The sequence below is a fragment of the Chlorocebus sabaeus genome, chromosome 9, assembly GCF_047675955.1.
Source record: "Chlorocebus sabaeus isolate Y175 chromosome 9, mChlSab1.0.hap1, whole genome shotgun sequence".
Lineage (NCBI taxonomy): Eukaryota > Metazoa > Chordata > Mammalia > Primates > Cercopithecidae > Chlorocebus > Chlorocebus sabaeus.
Window position 1 is genome coordinate 124,863,080 of NC_132912.1, and position 19,273 is coordinate 124,882,352.

A 19,273-nucleotide genomic window follows, 5' to 3' on the forward strand; every position below is an offset into this window, starting at 1 on the left:
ACTACTAAAACAGACAACTTACTAGCTGAGTGACATATTTGACAGTTGTTTGTTTCTATAAAGATTGAACAAATATGTAAATACATGGGTTTGGAACAAAACTTGGTTAAACCCATTCATTACCTTAGAAAATGGGAAGATTTGGGAAGTCATGACTATAATTTTAGTTGGTAGACAATCAAAAATCCTTCATCAGTGTGAAGACACAACAGTTGCGGTTTCAGGAGGTGCGGCCCCACTGCATCTACCTCACTGACACACCCAGGGTCCCTCCAGCATCTGGATGTGGAAATACCGTTAATGTAATGAGGTCTGGTCTAGCAGCACCAGACACACACCCAGGGGTGCTGATGTGATCATCAGAAAGAATCCGTGCAGGGCCCCAGCTGTGATCTGAGACTCTTACAATGAAGTCATCAACCACAGGAAAAGGAAATGTTGAGTGAGAAATAATAATTATGATTTAAATACATATTCACTATTGTGTTCTATAGGTAACAATAATAAACTAGGACATGTCATTGGGTGAGGACTTACTTTGAGCTGTGCAGTCTTCTATATTCATGATTTCATTTCATCCTCTCAGTCTGCAGAGTGCTTTTCTACAATTCCCCATTTTAAGAACAAGGATACAGAGGCTTGGAGCTGTTAATGACTCCCCCGGTGTCCTGGCACAAATCCGTGGAGAGCCAGGTCTGCCTAACTTAGCAGCTGTGCTCTTTCTGTGAGCGTGGAGAAGGCTTCTGCCTTCGCCTGTAGAATGAGGCTATTGACTAATCACACTTTCCTACCTAGGTCCGTAGGAGTGGAGTGTTGAAGAGCTTCCAGTTGTCTTTAATATTTCAAAACACCTGAGTGTAACTAGTTTAGAAGGATGCCCAGGGGATTCAAATACCATACTTGGGCTGTAATCGTATCAACTCACTAGGATGCCACTGGTCATCTTCCGCGGATGAAGAACTCATTGACAGTTACAAATGGTTTTCTTTGCATGGTTGCTTAGCAAATGCCCTTTTTTGGTGCAGTCTTTTAAAGCATGATGCAGTGGGAGAAAACTTAACCCATGTGGTTCTTGTGGAGGAAAAGATTAGGAACCATTGGTCTACACAGCTGAGTCCTCTCCTGGCTGTCCAAGAGACCCTGACAGAGTGCAGTAGTTTTAGATTCACAAGTCTCAGTGACTCTGGTCGCCACCCAGTTTCCCTGTGTCCTTTAACACAGCTCAGTTAGTCCCTCCTTCCCACTCTGACAGAGGGGAAAGCGCCCTCCTTGGAAGCCTCAGCTGTTCTTTAACGGCAGGCACCGTCTCTGTCACACTGTGGACACTTAGAAGGGTGGTGGTGGGGAAGCTGGGAGCAGCCTCTGTCTCTTTCCGTGGACTCTTTTCTTCTCCCCTAATGTAATGTCACTTAGGTTAAAAGTTCCAAAAATACTAGCCATGAGCAGGAATATATCTGATCATGCTCCTTTACATTTGTGTAACCCATAGAAGGATTTTTATCTTAAAGTATTTCATTTTTGCCTACAAAATATAGGCTCTTTGAGCTCCACTTGTTAGATAAGTCAATAGGCAAGGAGACATCGGGTGAGTTGGCTTCCCTGATCCTGGGAACAGAGACCTAGACTCAGTGGCATCCTTCTGGCTTCTGCTGAGGCTCTTTCCTGTTCCCAGCAAGCCCCCAGCAACTAGAGTCAGATGAAAGCAGCGCTGAAGCCCTCTCGCTGTGCAGTGCCCCCATAGGAAATAATTACCAAAAGCAGCCCTCAGAAATGACGGGGCCCAGGAACAATAACTGAGCCTCTTCAGCTAGGAGCAGCCACACACGCTAGCAAGGGCTGTCGCCTCCAGTTGAGAATATGATGTGCCACTTGGTATGGTGGCGTCACCCTTCCTGGCCTGCCAGCTGTGTGTGGCATGGTGTGAAAATGGGGCTGAAATTGGATGTGGCTTCACCCCTGTGCCTGCCCTTTGAGGCTTAGGATTTGAAGCAGATGAGTGAAATTTTGAAAACCATCAGAAAGATGTTTTCTCAAAGGATCAGAGATCACCCAAGATGACAGGAGGAAGTATTTATTTTTCTTACATCCTGTCCAGGTCACTTTGTAAATTATAAATCAGGACCCCAAATGACTGTGATTGCAGCAAGCAGGGCATGTTCCGAAGGAGCATCTCCAGGCGTCTGCCACTCGTCTGGGGTTGACGGGGAGGAGTGTGGGCCTTCTGAAACCAGGCATCTCACAAATACAAACACTAACGTGGGTGTCAGAGAACCCCACTTTTGCACCATCAGTTGCTCCTTCTAAGGGGAGGAATGGGGGACACAGGACAGTGTGAAGGAACTTCCTTTTGGCAGGTAGCAGAGAAGGCAGATGAGTGAGCTCCGTGAACTAGATCTCACCCAGATTCAGCCACCAGAAGAGCTGAGGTTCCAAGTGGGACGCTTTAGTGAGGTGAGCTGGTTACCAGAGCCGGGCACTCGCCTGAGGCCACAGGTCCCTGGAAAAACTCTGCGGTGGTCTGTTGCTCGTTTGGTGTGTCCTGGGTGCCCTGTGCTGTATTGGAGTGTGCTTAAAGATTTCTGTTAAATAATTTAGGGCTTGTAATGCCTTGGCAATCGTAATGATACTTTAGAAGAGGCAGCTGATTCACTATTATTTTCTCAACTTAAACAGCTTATAAAATAATAGTAAAATGATAGTCCCAGGGTTTTATACTTGGAAAGTGATAGATAGATCACAGAGAGACCCTAAATATCACCTCGTCCATCCCTGTCTCCTTCCTCCTTCTCTCTCTCTCTTTTTTTTTTGGAGGCAGTCTTGCTCTGTTACCCAGGCTGGAGTGCAGTGGTGCAATCTTGGCTCACTGCAACCTCTGCCTCCTGGGTTCCGGTGATTCTTCTGCCTTAGCCTCCCAAGTAGCTGGGACTATAGGTGTGCACCCGGCTAATTTTTGTATTTTTAGTAGAGATGGGGTTGGCCAGGCTGGTCTTGAACTCCTGACCTCAAATGATCCGCCAACCTCAGCTTCCCAAAGTGCTGGGATTATAGGTGTGAGCCTCTGTGCCCTGTCCTGCTTCTCATTTTTAAGGTGAGGAGGCGATTAAGACTTTACAAATTAATGCTTCTGTCTTAAGCTGGGGCAGACCCTGGGGTTCAGGCCTGGTGTGAGAGTTGGAAACACACTTTCTCTACTCATCTCTATTCAGGATGCAACAGGGCTTTCTGGCCTTTCATCCACAAAACTGTCTTCGATCTCATGAGCTGGCCATGCCGAGTAGAAGGATATGTTTGCCTCACCAAGGGAGATTCAGAGATTCCTGGGAAGGTTGTCCGCTTGTTTAAGTAGTTGGGGTTATTCAACCATTTGCAGGTTTTAAGAAAGTCCTCCAGGAAATATCTCATTTTAAAGCTCATAGTTTTTGGATGATGCCTTTAACAATAGGCAGAAATAAAGGGGCTTTAAACCAGAACTGCTATTTATCTTTATTTTCATCTTTAAAAAAGTCGAAAGATTAAACTTGATGAATTGCCACTGATGCTTTTTCACAGTGGGTTTCTGAGCAGGTCACTCTTCACCTCTTGGCTTTCTTTGTAAGTAGAAAAGAGGCATCTGGTAGCTCCAGATTGTGGTTTCTGTGAGGACAAAAGTCCATTCTGGTCTTATCCACCACCATATCCGCTATGCCTGGCATAGTGCGAAGCATATAGGAGGTGCTCCATTCATTTGCTGGGCGGGGAATTCAGTTGAGTGTCAGCTCAGTTTCCAGGTACTGGAGGCAGGCAGTGGTGTTTGCCATCTCCATTGAGTGTATGGGATTCTCACCAATCCATTTTAAACAGGTCATTTCTCCACCCATTGGACTTTACTAGTCTTTGTGTTTGAAAATAGATTTGGACCAGCCCTGAAGACACTGGTAGACCCCTGGGAAAGGCTCCAGGTGACTTGCAAAGCTTCTCTTACCAGCAGCACTGAAGGAATCATGTCGTTCTTCCCTTACTTCAGAGGGTGGCCAGAGCTGAATACCCAGAGAGGGACAAGTAAGGGTCCAGTTCCAAAACATCATGAGGATGTATCATCCCACGTGTTACACATGAGAGTTACAGAGGAAACCAGCACCCAGAATGCACATGCTGTCTTATGGGAACATTCAACGCAGACCGCTCAGGTCCGGCCACACTCGGGCTATGCTTGGTCGTGCCATGGAATTCCTCAGGACCTTCTCAGCCTCCCTAATGGCAGAAGCCCTTTTACAGCAAGACATTTACCAATTGTCTGAAAATAGCCGAGCTGGGCCTTTTCTTCAGGCTATATAAGAAGTCTCTAGGCAGTGGACACCATCAGCCCAGAGTCTTGTGATAGCAGCCACCCTGCCTGGCTCAGATCTTCCCATTTTTCTCCTCTGGCACTAACCTGATCTTTTGTTTTTTTGTGTTTGTGTTTGTTTTTGTTTTTGCAGAGTTGGATTACAGAAACTCCTATGAAATTGAATATATGGAAAAAATTGGCTCCTCCTTACCTGTAAGTTCTTCTGCCTCGGGCCACTTAGGGGACTCGCTTTCCTGCCTTCAGGGGCCTCCTCCCCTGTGCAGAGCGTCTCTGGGAGCTCAGACCCCAAATCGAGTGCTCTCTGTGTACACAGCTTCCCGGGTGCACAGCGATGATGGACTGGGGCTGGGGGGTTGAGGTTTGTACTCAATCCACTTTGTTTGACATTTTCAGGGAGAAAATCATAGAATGCAATTAGATGTCCAGCAGAATTACTTTCTTAGACTGAGAAAGAGCTAGAGATTTCTTTAAAAAAATAAAATGAGGTAGTGGTGGTTTTTCAGGTATACGATTAGCTGTTTTTGAGAAATTGTTTTAAGTAACTGAATATTTTCTCTGGGCAATAAGCCTTTCTCCCTGGTTTTCATTTTAAGAGGTTATGATGGGCACTGTCTTTCCTGGCATAATACCTGCTGCCCTGGGGCATGTTATTCCAAGGGTGACCTCTTGCTGCTGTCAGCGATGCCCTCGGACACGTGTGGCACACAGGAGCGCTTCCTTGCAGCACTACACAGTCCTGGACATGTTACTCTTTATCTTACTTTGCATCAGTCATTGATGCCGGGGTTACTGCTTCCAAACTGCAGGTTGCTGTAAGTTAGACCTGAAGGTTGGGTGGGAGAATGTCCCCAGGCACAGGCTTAACACAAGCGCCACGTCAGTGAGATCACAGCTGCCCGAGTAAAGTGCGTGGGCTTTGTCATCATCCCCTGGTGTGTTGCTTAAAGAGCTTAGCTCTGTGATCACAACTGAGTCCCCAGTAGTTGAGGCCATATACATAATACTGAGGGTGACACATTTTACCACTGAAGGGGAACTGTCATGTGTTTTGAGATCTTTGATTTAAATGGATTGAAACCACAAGGGGCCCCTTCCTCTTGTGCCACCACCCACTGCCTGGTGAGTTGGCAGGCCTCGTGGATGAATTTTGTGAGGAGCATGCCCTGCTCGGGAACAGCAGAGCCACCCAGAGATTTCATGGCAGTGCAGAGCAGCATGCCTGCCGGCCATTGCAGGGACTTCTTTGGGGACCCCAGCAGGGCATGTGGAGGGGGTCTTTCAAGGTCTTCCTATCACCGAGAGATGCCAATTTCCATTTTGGGGCTTCACATCCCGCAGCCCTGTTTCTAGTCCAACTGAGCTGCTCTCCAGGCCCTGCTCCTGTCCTGGGCTCATTCAGCTATGGTCAGCCCAGCTCTGGGCTCTTGCCCTACCTCTCTGTTTATCTGCAGTGGCCAGCGCAGCTCCTGGCCCAGAGAAGGTGCTCAGAAAATGTTGGTGAATTGAACAAAGTCCAGCTCACCAATGCCATGGAGTCTTCTCCACTGGCGCACGTTCCTACTTGAACTCAGTTGTACTTTCTCTGCATCCTCCTTCCCTCCTAACCAGGCCCCACTTCCTCCTTTCTTCCTGGTGGCTCCAGAACAATGAAGGCTTTACCCTGGTGGGTTATTTGTTCCCTGTTGAAGAGTGCTCTGGTTTTCATCTCAGCTGCACGTTCAGGCCAGCTGTACCCAAGCTGATATGTGACTTTGATCCCTGCAGCAGGACGATGATGCCCCGAAGAAGCAGGCCTTGTACCTTATGTTTGACACTTCTCAGGAGAGCCCTGTCAAGTCAACTCCCGTCCGCATGTCAGAGTCCCCGACGCCGTGTTCAGGGTATGACTTCCATGATGAGAGAGTTACACATCACGCTGGATGTTCCAGAGCCTCTGAGCACCTTTATGCTGTTATTTTGACTTCATTTCAGTGCATAGATTCAGGCAGCTGACACGCCATATAATTTTTTTTTTTTAATAGAGACAGGGTGTCACTATGATGCCCAGGCTGGTTTCAAACTCCTGGGCTCAAGGGCTTCTCCCACCTCAGCCTCCCAAAGTGCTGGGATTACAGGCATGAGCCACAGTACCTGGCCAGCCCACACTTTAGTCTCTCTGAATGTCCACAGGGACATAAACGCATTGGTTTTGTTACTGGCTGCCCTTTGGACTAAAGCGAAATCCTTCAGCAGCTGACTGTGTGGCCCACCCGCTATAATCTCGCCCAGCACACATACACCTTATTCCATCATTTGTCTAAAGGGGGACACTGTGGTCCAGCATTCAAAGCTTGAATCCCACCTGTACCCCACGACCCCCTCCTGGTTGTGTGACCTGATGTGAGGTGCTTGGCTCTCCTGGGCCTCAGTTTCCTTGCATGTAAAGTAAAAGTAATAATGAAACGGACCTTGCAGGGATTTTATGAAGATTAAAGGAGGCTATCAGTCTTCCAGAGCATCCCCCAGCTGTGCGACAGGGAGAGGGCACTCTGTCTTCCAGAGAGATGCTGTGTGTAAAGCTCTTGTTGAAGTACCTGGCACACTTCAAGTGCCTGGCAAATGTACATTATTGATATGGGTGTTCATGTTTGCATTTATGAGGGCTAATGTTTGGAGCAGTGCATTGTTTGATCAAGTAAGTGTGGGCATTGCTGTAAGATTTGGACCAGCCTATTTTTGTCTGCCTGCCCCTTTAAGCAGGAGTGAAAGTGCTAGCACTGACTTCTCAAACTTACAAAAGAGACTCTGCAGGCTGCCCATGGTGGTGAGAACAATGATGATGGTGGTTATGTTACTAAAACAGTAGCGGCACCAGGTAACAGGTACCGTGTTGAGTGCTTTACGGGCATGCAGCATCTCATTTAATCTTCACAGAGAGGTCCATTGTCTCCATCTTATAGAGAAGGAATTGGAGGCACGGTACCCAGTCACTTCCCCAGAGTCCACAACCAGGCAGTTGGTGGTCTGCTGAACTCCGGAGCTTGGGTGTATAGCCAGTGGCATCTGTAATTCTGCCCCTCCCTTGACACTTGGTCCTGGGGTGACTGCCCAGTCTAGAGGCTGCATGGCCACTGGAGACCTGGCCCATGTTCCTCGGGAAGTCCAGGATTCCTTATGATATGGTCACATATCACATATCTGCATGGTCAGGGGATCTTGGTTGATTTCAGTGGGTTTCCCAGTGAGAAGACTGAAGATGCCCTTTGCTTCCCCCAGGTCAAGTTTTGAAGAGACTGAAGCCCTTGTGAACGCTGCTACAAAAGCCCAGCATCCTGTCCCACGAGGACTGGCCCCTAACCAAGAGCCACACTTGCAGGTGTCGGAGAAATCCTCCCAGAAGGAGCTGGAGGCCATGGGCTTGGGCACCCCTTCAGAGGCGATTGAAATTGTAAGTGGAGTTGGAGGGGCCCCAGATCACAGGGCCAGCTGTGTATTGTCACCAAGAAGGCCAGGCCTTCACAGCAACACTCACCTGGTACCTGCCATGGGTCCCACCCTGACTCCCTGACCACAGAAGCCAACCTGGGCGATCCCATACTGTGAGGATGAGGGGAAGGTTCTCTGTTCACATCAGTGCGGTTTTTCATTTCCCACTTAAGTACTTTATATGCCTTCAGGGTTATTTAGTTTCCATTTTTCGCCCCTTAGGACTAGACTGTTGCTTTGGAACAGTCGTTAAGCAGTCCTCTGCAGCTTCATCCTTGACAGAGGGCAGGGGACCCTTTTCTGGGAAAGTTAGTTTTCCTGGGACTTAGTGATGGGAATTTTTCCTGTTCAAAGACCAGGACTTTTCCTGTCCCCAAGCCCTGCTGGGGTCTTGCAGAGCAAATAGAGCTGAGCTGAAGGCCTCACTTACCCCCGAGTCCCTGCACAGCACACATGTCACATGGTCTTCTGCCTTCCCCAAACTAAGTGATGCCCATGCCATGGTCTTCCACACATCTGAAATGCACCATCCTTCTAGGTGGATTTTAGTTTTATTTCCTCTACCTCCTGCCCAGCAATCCCCAAGCAGGTGTGAAGCCCTTGATTTGGTGTGTTATTTTTGTTCTGTGTTAGTAGGCCATTTCTCTCATGCATCAAATGTTTATTGAGCACGTACTGTGTGTCTGACAGTTGGATGCTGGAGTGGATACTAGAAAAACAATAGTAAAAAGAGGGTCTAGATGTGAATCAGTCTCTCACATTAATACTCTGAAGCACACGTCCGTGGTTCACCTTCTGCAAAGCTGACTTCTGATTCTGAAGTCTTTCTGATCTATCAGAAGAACTTTTTCATTTGAAATCATCTTTCCATGATTGAGAAAATGACCTTTACCAAAACCTTACTTCCTATATATATATATTTGAAAGTATTTCTTGAAGAGTTATGTTATGTTTGGAAAACCCACCAGCTAACTGGCCTTTCACCTTCCGCTAGCTAGCTGCCACTCACTGACCAGGGAGTGAGGGTGGCATGGGAGTGGGAGGACACTGAAGGCTGCCCTTTTGGGGAGGGGGTCGGGTCTGCCAATCTCAAGATGTCCATTGTCAGCATGTGGGAATTAGTCTAGATGAAACCACAAGTAATGGCAGCTAATTGATACTCTCTTTAGCCTCAAGGCAGAAATGTCCAGCAAATGGCTGTGTGGCCCTTGCTTGGAATCAATATCACTCTCTGTTCTCCTCTATTTTTCTTGTGTGTCCTCCTCTCTGCCGGCGTTCAGACAGCTCCCGAGGGCTCCTTTGCCTCTGCTGACGCCCTCCTCAGCAGGCTAGCTCACCCCGCCTCTCTCTGTGGTGCACTTGACTATCTGGAGCCCGACTTAGCAGAAAAGAACCCCCCACTATTCGCTCAGAAACTTCAGGTTTGTAGCCCACGTGTGATCTTTTGGGAGTTTGTGAAAACCTCAGTAGAGAATGAACCCCCGAGGCCCAAATGAAATGAGGCAGGATTTGATGAGGAGCTGCCGAGAATGTTCCCAGTGACGTATCTTCCCTTCAAAGAATGGTATATGTGACGTTCTTTACCCACGGTACCAAAGTGATATGAATTGTGTGATTACATATCGAACAAACCGTTTCTATTTCAATTTAGAAACTGGGCCCAAATAGTCATTATTTAGAAGCATTGATAGCCCCCAAAGTAGTTTCTGTGATTTATTCACTGAACCAAGAATGTTAGATCACCACTGAGCCAAGCTGTTTATATATATATACGTGGCTATCTCAGACTCCCAGTGAGATAACATCTGGGCTCAGTCTTGCATCTGGAACCAAAAACAGTGATGTACTCTGTGCTTTAAATTTGACAACTTAATTTGATATTCTCTAGACTAGGACGTTCAGAGTAAACCTAGAGAGATTGTTAACAGCCATATGAGAGATGCAGCTCCATTCATGGAAACTGTTGGCCAACTGTACCTTAAGAAAGAAAAAGGGAAAGAAATCAGAGAAAAGAGAACAGTAAAAATTTTGATCCCATTTTGAAAATCATTTTGTATTCAACTGCACAATACTTCCTGACAATCACAAGGGTGGTTTTTAGAAAAGGAAATTAAATGCTTATTTCATGATCTGCTGAGGTGCTAATTGTGAGAGAAAGATGGAGCGCGTGTTTTTCCCGAGTGCCTGTCATGACATTTTCGTGGCACGTTCATTTCTCGGATGTGGAAACCATTGACGTCTGTCTTGATGCATTTTCCTGCGGTCTGCCCACACTCCCTGCGGGCAGGAGGAGTTAGAGTTTGCCATCATGCGGATAGAAGCCCTGAAGCTGGCCAGGCAGATTGCTTTGGCTTCCCGCAGCCACCAGGATGCCAAGGTACCGGTTTGCTGCTGCGTGCGCCACCTGGGAATGTCATGTGTGCCGCTGGGGTCCAGAAGCTGCTTTGCTAACCATCCGCCAGGCGGGCATCGTCGGTGTCCAGCAAAGGGTCATTTCCAAAAAGCTGAAAGCGTCACTCTTGCATAAATACACACTGAGCACATAGCTGAGATCCATTTAACTCGATAATGCTAACCCGCGGGATGGTAATGCTGGTTAAATGGGGGAGAATACAGAGACCAGTGTGTGGGTCAGTAGGGTAAAGAAGGCTAGCCTAAGATGGCAAAGTTGAATAGAAAACTGGTTAGCACCAATTCAACAGAGAAAAACAAAATCATGACCTTTGAGGGTTTTTTTTCTACAGATACCATTTGTTTCTCTATTGAACAAACATAATTTGCAACTTTTCTGTTTTCTACAAGTTAACATCTGACTTTATTGCAACGAGGCCCTAATCAATAATACATAGTAAGTGAAACCAAGACATTTGATAATACTCTAGACCAGGCCAAAGAAATCCTTTCTGTAAAGTGCAGATGATAAGTATTTCCAGCCTTGTGGGCCATACTGTCTGGCACTATTCCAATAAAACTTTTACTTATTTGCTTCCTTTTTTTTTTTTTTTTTTTTTTTTTACAAAAATCAGCAGTGGGCCATTTGGCCCATGGAGTTTCCCAATGCCTAGTTTTAGCATGGTGTGTGACATTGACAGGGCATGCAGAAATCTTTTTGCCTGGCTTCCAAGTTTGGGGTAACTTTTATTAATAATTTGAGTTGCTGATGACGTGCAGAGCGTGTGTTTGTCCCTGGACTGCCCATGCAAACCTTGTTCTCTGAGGGCGGCCTCGTTCCCACCCCTTACCGCACCCCAAATTGGACATCCCGATGAACCTGGTGTGTCAGACTGTGCTCTGTGGCTTTGAACAAGTAGGTGAACCTCTCTGAGCCTCAGTTTTGCTGTTCATGAGATGAGGCCAATAATAGCCAGTTTACAGGTTGCTGTGAGGATGACAGACGTCTGGTGTGCGGAGAGTGACACCATGCTTGACACCTAGTAGGTGTGTGATAAAGGAAAGCTGCTGCTCTTAGCTGACGCTTCCCCTTTTGCTTCTGTTACCTGATCAGGTGCTCCCAGCGTCTGTCCTCAGTAGGTGGATCCGGGTCCCATTTTACAGATGGGGAGATGGAGCCACTTGACAGTGATTCACCAGCCTGTTGGGGACTAGAACTCAGGTCTCCAAGTGAGAGGTCCCCAGCCAGGTGTGGTGGTACACACCTGTAGTTCTAGCTCCTCGGGAGGCTCAAGTGAGAGGATTGCTTGAGCCCAGGAGTTCAAGGTGACAGTGAGCCGTGATCACGTCATTGCACTCCAGCCAGGGTGACAGAGTGAGACCCTATCTTTAAAAAAAAAAAAAAGTACGAATGGGAGCCCCTGGCCTGCCTGCCTGGAGTAATAGCTCATCTGCAGGGGTCGGGGGGCAGTGACGTCTGCGTCTCTCATCCTTGGTACAGGAGTAAGAATTCCAGCTGCTACTACGGCCCTGATGGCCCCCCCAGTGAGGTTTCCTTGGCCATACGCAAAAGAGACACCCCTCCCAGAGACAGTAGGTGCTTACACTGTGGGTCTGCAGGCTGGGAACAGCGAGACCCAGGGCAGGGACAAGAATGTCAATACAGACTGGGGATGTCCTCGTTCTTGTTGCCAAATCATAAGCTTAGTTCGAATTTCCATGAAAGCAAGATTTTTAGAAAGCATGAAGCAGTGAGGACTTCCCCCCACCACACACACACACACACACACACACACACACATAGATTTATTTCTAGACGTCCTTGGGGCCTAAAGACAGAATGAATTGCATGTAGTTTGACCACTATAAGTACCGTGTATTCCTGTCCAGAGTTTGAGGTGGAACTGAGCATGTTTGGTGAGTAGCTCAGGGTGGATATGGAGTGTGCTGAGTGCCGTGGTCCCCCTGCCACCTCCTTTGGAGAGTGGCCAGAGACGACTGTTGGCAAATAATGGCCAGGAGTTGACGTTTTGTCAATTACAGGCTGTTCTCAGAATATGTGCCCCAGTTCTGAGTTAGAAAATAGTGTCATGCGTGTTCATAGTGTGTGGGTCGGAGAGGCAGCCCAAGCCATCTCTTTTATTTCAGAGGCGTGTGCTCAAAGGAGTATTCTGTGAGGGTAGAACTGTCTTGGAGTCTAGAGGGAACATGTTTCTCTAGTAGAGTAACTTGTATTGCTTTTGTAAAAAGTGCATTACCTGGTGATGTTGGCCCGTGGAAAATAGATGGTATTCCTGTAGCTACCCAGCCCGAGGGTGGTCCATGGGCCTGACCTCAAGTTGGTCTCTGTGGGTTTCTTTTTCATATAGAAAGATTGTCCCTTGCTGCATTGGAAACTGCTGATGCATAGGAAGAGAAAACAGCAGCTGTGTATCCAATTTGCCTTTTTTTCTGGCCATATATTTCAGCAGTAGGTGACACAGCTCCGTCATTTTGCCAACATGGTCTTAAGCTGTTGCTAACACAAAGATGAAATCACTTGGAATGAAAAATATCATGTTGCATGGATGAAAATCACCATGAGCTAGAGTGGGGAGTGATTTTTCCGGTTGTTCCCTAAAGCAGCTTTGACTTCCATTTCTCTTTAGACTGATGGAGAGCTGAGTCAGCCTTGGAAGAGCTGCAGTGGGGGTTTCTTCGTCTCAGTTAGAAAATGTGAGAAATGAGGAAAAGTCCTTAAGGGCTGGGGTGTCAGGCTGCAGTCTTACTATTACCGTCCTTCCACATCCTTCTGGTCAAACGGAATTCGTCTGTGTCCTCCTAGGGGTGAACCTGACCAAGGTCGCTGGAACTGTGGTGCAGGAGCCCTGAATTTAACACTCAGTCACGTCAGATGGAACCTGAATGTTGTGTCTGGGTGGCTCTCCAAGAGGCGCAGGCTATGGGCCTTTCTGGATTAGGGGGACCCAATAGAAAGATGGAAGGATGTGTCTGGGTCCCTTAGGAGCAAGGCCATACAAATAACAAGCTTCAGGAAGGGGCGAGTCCTAGCAAGAGGCCCCCGGGGCGGTAGAGTGGTGTGGCCCCTCAGTCCTGGCCTAGAAGAAGCTGATGTCTGGAGCTTACATGAGCAGAAGGAGTTGGGGCCACCTGTGTTGTCATTGAGCAGCCTGGCACCATGCTCTGTGTTTTCCTCTCTGTTGCTGTGTCACAGACTAACCCCCCATACACACACATTGAGTTGAGATTCAAAAGGAGGGAGATATGATGCCCAAAAGCCACGAGAACAGCCTGAGAGGAGTGACAAGTACCAATTCACGAGCGCCTGTGTATTTGGCCCTTTGGAGCATCTGTGGTCATTGCCTGGAGGCTATGTCTTGGCTTGGTAAGCAGGAGCGGCTGGCTGGTGCCAGTGGTGCCACTTGTGGGAGTGGCATAAGGCCTGATGCTGAGTGCCTCCCCATGATCCCCACTCTTCCTGGGCTTGAGGACCACCTGTGGTCAGAACTGGATGGGGCAGCACCCGGCGGACGCCACTCTCCTGCTTGGGTGGCAGCACATGACCTGGACACCCTCTGAGCGCCAGGCCTGTGGCCATGCACCGTGGCCTTGGTCCAGGTGGCTGTCATCTCCCTAGCTCATCCTGACTCCTGGCCTCACCCCTCCGTGGCCCCTCTGGCATGGCTCTCCCAGCATCGGATGTGCAGGTGCTCTGCCCAGAATTGGCCTCTCTCTGCTCCAGGAACAGGGATCCTGCCACAGTGCCAGCCCCTCCTCTCCATGTCTGGCAGCAGGGAACTGTCCACAAGGGGGCTAGGACCCCACCCCCAACTGCCAGCAGGAAGGACCCCAGGCACAGCCTGCAGGTCTGAAGCAGGAGACAGTGGCCAGAGGTTCTCGCAGGTCGCGGGACTTGAGTGGAGTGAAGGTTGGAAATTGGTTACAAAATCCATGCCTTCTGTATCACAGCCATTTCACATTTCAATTTGTGATTCTAGTGGCTTTTTTGGCCCCTCTAAAGTAGCAAGTGAGGGTTATGTGAGAGAAACAAAGCTTAATCTAAAAATATCAGCGACAGACAAAGCTATTAATTTCAGTTAAAAACAATTCTTGGTTGTAAGGGGAAACCAGAGTGTACACGATGAATTTCATCAACACGCAGATACTCGGGCAGTCATTCAAGAGGGCTCTGAAGTCATCTGTTCCTTTATTGAAAACACCAGGTGGCCGGGATGAAGGGGTCAGTGAATAGTCTACATGGTAGTGTCCGTTTGCATTTTCTTAGAAACCTCATTATTTTATTGATTGTTTTCATTCCCTTTCTTGTTTTACAAAGGATTTTCGGCAGCATAAAGATAATTAATTCCTTCATTAGTCATATTTAGTTTCTGCCCAGTGTGATAAAGTTAGTTTTAATTAAATCATTTTTCTCCTGCGCTGCAGGGAGCCTGCTTATTTTGGTCAGAATTGAATCTCATTCTGGGAAACCTTGCGGCCCAGTCACTGAGATTCTCCGTTATATTCATCTTCAGAAGGTCCACGCTGAGTTTGATAGTGACTGATGATGTTTTCATTTTGAAATTTTATTGCTCATTAAAAAAAAACCCACACATTTGTTGACTTTAAAAGTGAACAGTTTTTGTTTTTCCTTTTAAAATCCTTTATCTTTTTTTTTTTTTTTTTTTTTTTTTAAGACAGACTCTTACTCTGTCACCCAGGCTAGAGTGCAGTGGATGATCTCAGCTCACTGTAGCCTTCACCCCCTGGGTTTCAAGCAATCCTCCTGCCTCAGCCTCCTGAGTAGCTGGGATTACGGGCATGCACCACCATGCCCGGCTAATTTTTGTATTTTTAGTAGAGACAGGGTTTTGCCATGTTGGCCAGGCTGGTCTTGAATTCCTGACCTCAAGCGATCCACTTGCCTCAGCCTCCCAAAGTGTTCGGATTACAGGTGTGAGCCACTGCAACCGGCCCCCAATTTTTTTTTTATTAAAATTTTGTATAGAGATGGGGTCTCACAATGTTACCCAGGCTGTTCTCAAACTCCTGGCCTCAAGGGATCCTCCCACCTCAGCCTCCCAAAGTGTTGGGATGACAGGTGTGAGTGAGCCACCGCACACGGCCCAGAATTGTTTTCGGAATTGTGTGTTTATGAACTTTCTCCATAAGGACAAATATTGAATCTCGATCTCTGTGTCATTTTTCAACTACTTCCTGAGAATTTCCCCCATGACAAGCAGAACTGTGAAAACCATTTTCAAAGAGTAGAGATAAACCCCTGCCTGTGAGAGGCTCTGGCCCTGTGACCTGGTGGTGCCCTTGGTTCTGGGAGGTCAGCCTGCCTCTGCTGAGGGCTATTAATGTGTATTCTGGTCAAGCGTCCTTGAAACGGGGGCTTCTTGAAGGCCTGAGCCTGCCCTGTTCTCACATGAGTGAGTCTCTGGGGTCTGCTTGAAGGAGACTGTGTACTTCCATCTTTGGCTGGTGGATCATTTGGGTCCTGCTTCAGGGTCACCCCAAGTATGCAAGGCCAGGCAGGGGCCACGAAACCCAGACAACAGACGTTCTCTTCCAGAACAACCGAAACTATGTAGTTTCACCTTGCATGTATACAGCTAACTAACTGGTCCTAACTCAGTCATCTCCGTCCTATCCATTAAACTCCTTGAGTTTTCTACGCTGTCTCCCTTCTCGGGTTTATTTTCCCTGATGCTGTCGTAGGGTAGGCATGCCTATTCTTGTGGTGGAAGAGAAATTGTGGACAGGTACCTTTAGGTCCTCCCCCTTCCCAGTTACTGTTGGCTCTTTAATCTTACCTGCTGTCCTTGACAAGCCCTCATCATTCTTTCCCCAAATCTCCTTCTCTCTACTACACTGTGGTGGCCTTTCACCATTCAATTTCTTCTCATAATTTCCCAAAGGAAGAAGCAGTCCTTCTCTGCCTGTTAGAGCACTCTATTATTGATAACTAGGATAGAGGGTCGCTGGGCAGCCGTGACAGCACCACAAGGTTAATGCATAGGACTGAGAGTGTGGTTGGTTTGATGTTTCTTCTGCAGTAGAAGTAGACTGACAACCCGGCTGTGCTGGTCGATGATACTGCTAACACCGCATTTCAACTGTGTTGCAAATTGCCGAGCATTTTGTGCAAAGGGAAAAAGAATAACCACAGACTCCTCCTCACCTCTGGGAGGCTAGTATCTGTTCTCCACAAAAGGCTGTAAAGCCTCAAACCAACATCAGTTGGGTGGGTTGGGGTAGTGGATCACGCCACTTGTTCGGGGTCTAATCAGCAAATGTGGATATTGTCATTGACCCAGTTTTTAATTTTCCCATTTACGTAACAGACATCATGGCAACAGAACTCCAACATAACTCTTACATCCAGAAACTCTACCTAGCCAAAGGTGATATTGGTTGACAACTACAGTAGGCCTTAAGCTTTGTGTGACTCACATCCTTTCAAACAGAGCTAAACAAATGGCCCCAAAATTGAAATGTAAACAGTCTTACAAAAGTGATCAAATCTGTGGTTATTCAAAACTAGGCAAACGTAGACTAGTAGACTAGAATTCAGTGTTATTCACCATTGAGATCTCATTTTGGAAGTGGAGCCTGCTGAATAGCGCCCTGGGTTCTCAGGCGCTGTGCCTAAGTGGCTCAGCATGTGATAAATGGCAGAGATAAGCAGGTACCAGACACGCTGGACTCTAAGGCCTCGGAGCTGCGGGGGCCTCTGCCATTAGCCCCTTTGTCTGCCTGCCCAGGTGCAGAATGATAGATCTCCATCCCTAGACTAGACTTGGCATTTCCCTGTTCATCAGTCTCTGCACTTTCTCATACTTTTGATGTTCTTTGTTTCAAAACCATACAACTGGCCCATTCATGAGAGGGTGAGTGTAATCTTCTTTGTCATATGATTAATGCTAACTTCTTTTTTTTTAATTAAAAACCATTCCACAGAGAGAGGCTGCTCACCCAACAGACGTCTCCATCTCCAAAACAGCCTTGTACTCCCGCATTGGGACCGCCGAGGTGGAGAAACCTGCAGGCCTTCTGTTCCAGCAGCCCGACCTGGACTCTGCCCTCCAGATTGCCAGAGCAGAGGTATCGTGGCATGTGGTGTGATTACCCTCTTCCTGCCACTTATAAATAAACACGTATGCCCATGGTCCACAAAGCCAGAGTCTTTGGAGACAGACTTTGCCCTCTGAACACTGCAGGCAAAGATGTATGGCGAACCGTGTGTTTTGATCTTCCTAGACACTATCGTGTAATGGGCCTTTTGGCCTTGTTGAATTTACAACAAAAAGCATGCCCCTTTCAGTTGCTCCCCAGTGGGCACTGTGAAATCTTGATATCTCGCTGCTTTCTTTTTTATGCTCAGGGAAGTTCTCTGAATGTAATTATGGTTCGTCGTAGGAAGTTTTCATTCCACATTTAATTCACCGTCTCCTTTTCTTGATCGATGAATTGCTCAGAGCCGAATTCACTCATCTGGGGCTAACCTTTCTCTTCTTCTCCCTGAAACTAGATCATAACCAAGGAGCGAGAGGTCTCAGAATGGAAAGATAAATATGAAGAAAGCAGGCGGGAAGTGATGGAAATGAGGTCAGTTGGGGAACTGGGCCTTCCTCGTGCCTGAGGGATGCTTACCGGTGGTTTAATAATGACTGGAGCTGGTGTGGTTCACAGAAGAGTGTCTTCTGTGGAAGTTCTCTCTTCTTTATTACACACGGTTCATATTTTTCCAAAAGAATTTTTACTCTATTACTAATACTAAAATAGCATGCCCATGAATTAAATAATGCATTCAAATAAATATAGGTACAATGCAAAACAGATCTTCTCCCCACTCAGCCTCCAGTTCCACAACCCGCAGGTGACTATCTTCTGTGTGAATCCTTCCAAGAATTTTCTATTTCTCATCACAAATGTAACAATGAGTGTAAACAGCCTCTTTTTTCTCCAAAACAAATGAGAACATGCAGTATTCTACACTCTTTTTAATATTTTTTTCTTTCTTTTTTTTTTTTTTGAGATGGAGTTTCGCTCTTGTTGCCCAGGCTGGAGTACAGTGGTGTCATCTCGGCTCACTGCAACCTCCAACCCTGCCAGGTTCAAGTGATTCTCCTGCCCCAGCCACCTGAGTAGCTGGGATTACAGGTGCCTGCCACCACAGCTGGCTGATTTTTTATATTTTAAGTAGAGTCAGGGTTTCACCATGTTGGGCAGGCTGGTCTTGAACTCCTGACCTCAGGTGATCCACCCGCCTCAGCCTCCCAAAGTGCTGGGATTACAGGCATGAGTCACCGCTCCTGGCCCACCACTATTTTTACATTTAATAGCATATCTTTGACATATTTTATTCCTCTCTGCCTCATTCTGTTTAACAGGTGCTTAGTGGTCCATTGTATGGATATAACATAATTAATTTAAACAGTCTCTGTGGACAAACATTTAGGATGTTTCCTGACTTTAGCTTAAATGATTTATTTTCATGGTGGTATATTGTAATAGAAATATAGCCACCATCTATAGTGTACGTGAGTATAATGGCAGATAACTAGTTTTATTTTGTTTTGTTTTTGAGATAGAGTTTCGCTCTTGTTGCTTAGGCTGGAGTGCAGTGGTGCGATCTTGGCTCACTGTAACCTCCGTCTCCCGGGTTCAAGCGATTCTCCTGCCTCGGCCTCTCAAGTAACTGGGATTACAGGCGCCTACCACCATGCCCGGCTAATTTTTTTTGTATTTTTAGTAGAGATGGGGTTTTAACATGTTGGCCAGGCTGGTCTTGAACTCCTGACCTTAGGTGATCCGCCCGCCTTGGCCTCCCAAAGTGCTGGGATTACAGGCTGGAGCTATTACACCCAGCCCCGATACTAGTTTATTATCAAAATCAATTGCATTCCTGGCTACCACTTTAAGAAGAAAGCGAACTGTAGGTAATCATATATCGTTTTCTAGGTCATGGTAGGATCTTCCTGAAAATTCTCCTGTTTGTTCCTTCTTTCTGCTGATGGTCCCCTGTGGCCACCTCTGGATACTGAGCCTAGTGTACTGTTTCACATTCAAACGAAAGCCCTGCAT

General features: G+C 47.1%; 1 protein-coding gene across 16 annotated transcripts in view; it reads left to right on the forward strand.

Moving 5' to 3' along the window:
* Positions 1-19,273, forward strand: part of TACC2 (transforming acidic coiled-coil containing protein 2) — a 234,174-nt gene that overhangs the window by 199,346 nt on the left and 15,555 nt on the right. For 9 of the 16 annotated variants that reach the window (XM_073019412.1, XM_038009634.2, XM_073019410.1 and 6 more), the window contains 6 exons: positions 4,458-4,519; positions 6,092-6,207; positions 7,583-7,754; positions 9,073-9,213; positions 17,147-17,290; positions 17,718-17,794. In XM_073019412.1, coding sequence (XP_072875513.1) covers positions 4,458-4,519; positions 6,092-6,207; positions 7,583-7,754; positions 9,073-9,213; positions 17,147-17,290; positions 17,718-17,794 — 712 coding nt within the window. Of the gene's footprint in view, positions 1-4,457; positions 4,520-6,091; positions 6,208-7,582; positions 7,755-9,072; positions 9,214-10,079; positions 10,170-17,146; positions 17,291-17,717; positions 17,795-19,273 lie in introns of all 16 variants that reach the window. The other 7 variants (XM_038009640.2, XM_038009644.2, XM_038009642.2 and 4 more) reach the window with 2 other exon arrangements.